The sequence below is a fragment of the Mesoplodon mirus genome (genome assembly GCF_964341445.2).
Source record: "Mesoplodon mirus genome assembly, chromosome: 1".
Classification (NCBI taxonomy): Eukaryota; Metazoa; Chordata; class Mammalia; order Artiodactyla; family Ziphiidae; genus Mesoplodon; species Mesoplodon mirus.
The window spans coordinates 219,811,010-219,815,681 of record NC_138976.1 but is presented as its reverse complement, the minus strand read 5'-3'; the positions used below and the strand labels follow the sequence as shown (position 1 = coordinate 219,815,681).

The 4,672-nt window shown below is 48.6% G+C and overlaps 1 protein-coding gene across 1 annotated transcript; it reads left to right on the top strand.

The window, feature by feature from the left end:
- The first annotated feature begins 275 nt into the window (after positions 1 to 275).
- On the top strand, positions 276 to 4,240 carry NEFL (neurofilament light chain). Its single transcript, XM_082614374.1, has 4 exons — positions 276 to 1,337; positions 2,361 to 2,485; positions 2,878 to 3,248; positions 3,868 to 4,240. Exons 1-4 carry the CDS (start codon positions 291 to 293, stop codon positions 4,008 to 4,010), a joined length of 1,686 nt encoding a protein of 561 aa, XP_082470500.1. The 5' UTR covers positions 276 to 290; the 3' UTR covers positions 4,011 to 4,240.
- Positions 4,241 to 4,672: the final 432 nt, after the last annotated feature.

Sequence of the window (4,672 nt, the reverse complement as noted above, 5' to 3'; positions counted from 1 at the left end):
GAAAAGTGCAGAGGACGAAGCCGCAGCATCCTCGCGGCCTGTGGCTCGCCCCCGCCTTCCTTTTGCGCAGAATCCTCCCCTCGGCTGCAGCAGCGCTCTGCCCCCTCTGGCCCGGCGCGCAGTGATCGATCTAAGGCTGCGTCAGAATCCTCTCCGAGTATAAATAGGGGTGGCAGGACAGAGCCGAGCTGCACACAGCCATCCATCCTTTCCCTCTCCCTCTCTCCCCCGTTCTTCTTCTCTCTAGGCCCCCATCTCCGCCGCCGGCCAGAGCGGCACCGACCGCCACCATGAGTTCCTTCAGCTTTGAGCCGTACTACTCGACTTCCTACAAACGGCGCTATGTGGAGACGCCCCGGGTGCACATCTCCAGCGTGCGCAGCGGCTACAGCACCGCGCGCTCCGCTTACTCCAGCTACTCGGCGCCCGTCTCCTCCTCGCTGTCCGTGCGCCGCAGCTACTCCTCCAGCTCCGGCTCCTTGTTGCCCAGTCTCGAGAACCTCGACCTGAGCCAGGTAGCCGCCATCAGCAACGACCTCAAGTCGATCCGCACCCAGGAGAAGGCGCAGCTGCAGGACCTCAACGACCGCTTCGCTAGCTTCATCGAGCGCGTGCACGAGCTGGAGCAGCAGAACAAGGTCCTGGAAGCCGAGCTACTGGTGCTGCGCCAGAAGCACTCCGAGCCGTCCCGCTTCCGGGTGCTGTACGAGCAGGAGATCCGCGACCTGCGCCTGGCGGCGGAAGACGCCACCAACGAGAAGCAGGCGCTGCAGGGCGAGCGCGAAGGGCTGGAGGAGACTCTGCGCAACCTGCAGGCGCGCTACGAAGAGGAGGTGCTGAGCCGTGAGGACGCAGAGGGCCGGCTGATGGAAGCGCGCAAAGGGGCCGACGAAGCGGCTCTCGCCCGCGCCGAGCTCGAAAAGCGCATCGACAGCCTGATGGACGAAATCTCTTTTCTGAAGAAAGTGCACGAAGAGGAGATCGCCGAGCTGCAGGCGCAGATCCAGTACGCGCAGATCTCCGTGGAGATGGATGTGTCCTCCAAGCCCGACCTCTCCGCCGCGCTCAAGGACATCCGCGCCCAGTATGAGAAGCTGGCCGCCAAGAACATGCAGAATGCGGAAGAGTGGTTCAAGAGCCGCTTCACCGTGCTGACCGAGAGCGCCGCCAAGAACACCGATGCGGTGCGCGCCGCCAAGGACGAGGTGTCCGAGAGCCGCCGCCTGCTAAAGGCCAAGACCCTGGAGATTGAAGCATGCCGGGGCATGAACGAAGCGCTGGAGAAGCAGCTGCAGGAGCTGGAGGACAAACAGAACGCCGACATTAGTGCTATGCAGGTATGGCACCGGGCAAAACACTGTGGAGGCGGGGAGGGGGCTGCAGAATCGAGTTAGGATGGGCCGGGGTGGGGGGTGGGGGGAGAGTGGAGGGCGCGCCTAGAAAGTGGAGATCAGAAATGAGGCATCTGCATGCAGCTGTTAGGGGGTAGAACTTGGCTCCTTGGAGGCTGTGTGGGAGCGGGTGGGGCAGTTGGAGGGCGGGGTGCGGGCGCCACTGCAGTCTGCGAAGATGTGCAGGGTGCAGTTGAATCTCTGTTGCGCATTAAAGCTGCCCAGCCCTGCAGGGGGTTGGGTGGGGTGGGAGAAGGGATGAGAGCAGGGCGTTGCCTCTGGCCTGCCTCTCTGCTATCCTGAATTCACCACAAGTTGCTTTGCTGCACAGATTGGACCATCTGACTAATAAACACATCAACGAACTCCCATTAGTTCTGTGACCAGCATGATTTCAGACTAATTTTACCAGCCGCTCCCTTCCCGTAGCAGGTAGACAGGGATACAGTCAAAATTGTAGTAGGTAATGATGGTCATAGTAAAACGTTCTTTTTCTCCATCTTCTGGAGAGAAGAGAAAATAATATAGATACATAGAAAATATTTTAGAGAAAATAAAAAAATTTAAATTTATCTACTTCCTTCTCCTATAAAGAAGTAGATTTCTTGTATGTAACCTGGATAAAGTTAGTCAGTGCATGAGAAACAAAGTTTTCAAAAAACGAATCTGTTTAGTTCCTTGCATGCGTTTTATGATAATCATTTGACTGTAGTAATTAACAAAAACAAAAAAATTTTCTTCTATTAGTTTTTTTTTAAAATATTTTTTTGCTTTCATCTCATGCTTTATGAAGCTGGATTTTTTTAGGCAAGCAAAGAAAGGTTTAAAAAGAGAAAAGGCAGTTGTTTCAGGGGAGGTTTTATCTAAGGTGTGCACTTTGATTTTAATTAAACCTATGCCCTTGCAGCTATAGTAAAGTAATAGCAGTAAGGATTTACGCTTGTATTTTTTTTTTTTATCTTCCAACAGGACACAATCAACAAATTGGAAAATGAATTGAGAACCACAAAGGGTGAAATGGCAAGATACCTCAAGGAATACCAAGACCTTCTCAATGTGAAGATGGCTTTGGACATTGAGATTGCAGCTTACAGGTAAAAATGGAGGGGCAAAGGTAGCAGCACTTCAACCTTAGGAAGGAAATCAGACTTCCTTTCTGTTGAATCAGAAATCTTCAAAAAGAGTCCTCTGAAATAATCGTGTTCACCTTTTGGCCTTTTCCAAGAAGAATTTATCCTGTAATAATGAGACCTGTTCTTAGCTTCCCATTACATTTAAAGTCTAACAGACAGGGTTATTTTAGGTGTTTTTTTGCTTTTTGTTGTTTTCCTGGTCTCAGTCACAACATCCCCAGTTATTAAGTTCTGATCATTTCCAACCCTGCCTTTGGCTTTCAGGGTGGCACTGGGGAAGGTGTTGGGTGGTGGGCTCAGCACACTTCCTGTGTTCATGATTGTGAACCCCACCCTCTCCCTGCCTCCCCCAGGAAACTCTTGGAAGGTGAGGAGACCCGGCTCAGTTTCACCAGCGTGGGCAGCATTACCAGCGGCTACTCCCAGACCTCCCAGGTCTTTGGCCGATCTGCCTATGGTGGTTTACAGACCAGCTCCTACTTGATGTCCGCCCGCACCTTCCCATCTTACTACACCAGCCACGTCCAGGAGGAGCAGATCGAGGTGGAGGAGACCATCGAGCCTGCGAAAGCTGAGGAAGCCAAGGACCAGCCCCCCTCTGAAGGAGAAGCTGAGGAGGAGGAGAAGAAGGAGGAGGCCGAGGTTGAAGCTGAGGCTGAGGCTGAGGCTGAGGCTGAGGCTGAGGCTGAGGCTGAGGGAGAGGAGGGAGCCCAAGAGGAAGAAGGTAGGATTAAAACCAAACCAAACCAAACCTACCCTGCAACTCCAGGTTCAGCCGGGGCATGAATATTTGTTAGGAGATTGATAAGATAAATGAAGCCTTGCTTATGCCAGGGAGTTTAGAATCTTAAATAATACATTGATCTATTGCTTCAACAGACCTTTAGTAATAAGCACCTCATTTCTCAGATTGGCTGTCCTCCCAGAGACACACATCTCTAATTAGCTGGGTACTTTTTTGAAAGGAACTTAAAAAAAAAAAATCCTCCTCCTGCTGTCTTTTTATTCCTAATTAAACATTTTAAAATCCATTCATTTAACTCAGTCATTTGGTGTCCTAAAGAACAAAAATGAACACCAAACACACAATAAAAGAAAACCAAGGTCCTGGAGAAGAACAGAGCATCCAGTACCTAGACATAATCTCATTCTATTTAAATATGCGTTCAGTGGCAAATTATTCCCGGCAAGCATTGTCAGTTGCATGTATTTTGGGAGAAAGGAGCTGAGAGGTTTGGGGGAAGTATTTTGACATTTGTGTTTCTCCACAAAACCTTAGCAGAAATGTTTTGATTGGACTCATGCTGCATTTGGAGTGTGTACATTTGCTTTTTATGTTAAAGCTGCCAAGGAAGAATCTGAGAAGGCGAAGGAGGAAGAAGAAGGAGGTGAAGGCAAAGAAGCAGAAGAAACCAAAGAAGCTGAGGAGGAGGAGAAAAAAGATGAAGGTGCTGGGGAAGAGCAAGCCACTAAGAAGAAAGATTGAACCCCCTTTCCTTAACTATTCCAGGAATAGTTCTCCTGAAATCAGGTCAATCCCATCACCAACCAACCAGTTGAGTTGCAGATACTATATGAATTAAGAAGTCAATATATGTATAATTCTGAGATGACTTAGGTTGGGCATTAAATGTTGTGCTATGACTTTTCTCCTTCTGCAGAGTATCTGTTTGCTTGCAGAGTGGCTTCCTGGCTTGCTGCCAGCCTGTGCATGGTCCACGCTTATGAGTTCAGGATCTATGGCAATGTGAATAATTCAGATGTTTACAATAAAAGAATTCACTAATGTTAATGTTAAACTTCATGGAAAAAAAATAGTCCTTCGAACCTTTGGTGGTTAGAAATTAAAGACCTTGAATTATGTGCTATAAATAGTAAATAAAGTTACACTGAATGACATTCCTTGCTGTGGTTGTTGACTTAATTCGAATATCTTAAAGAAGGCACCAATATAAGACACATAGAAGGGGGCTATTGACCTCCAAATTTTTTTAAGTCAAAATTTTAACAATTACAATGCATTCCCCCCCCTCTTAATTGGTAATTCTGAGGATGCAATTAGGTCATGAGCATTCATGAAATCTCTCCCCTCAAAAATTTTACTGATAATAAGCTCGAGTAAATGAGAATCTCTGGGGTTTTCTTTGA

Coding starts and splice junctions, on each gene's coding strand:
- NEFL (XM_082614374.1), top strand. CDS start 291: ATGAGTTCCTTCAGCTTTGAGCCGTACTACTCGACTTCCTACAAACGG. Junction 1,338..2,360: donor CCGACATTAGTGCTATGCAG/GTATGGCACCGG, acceptor ATCTTCCAACAG/GACACAATCAACAAATTGGA. Junction 3,249..3,867: donor GGGAGCCCAAGAGGAAGAAG/GTAGGATTAAAA, acceptor TTTATGTTAAAG/CTGCCAAGGAAGAATCTGAG.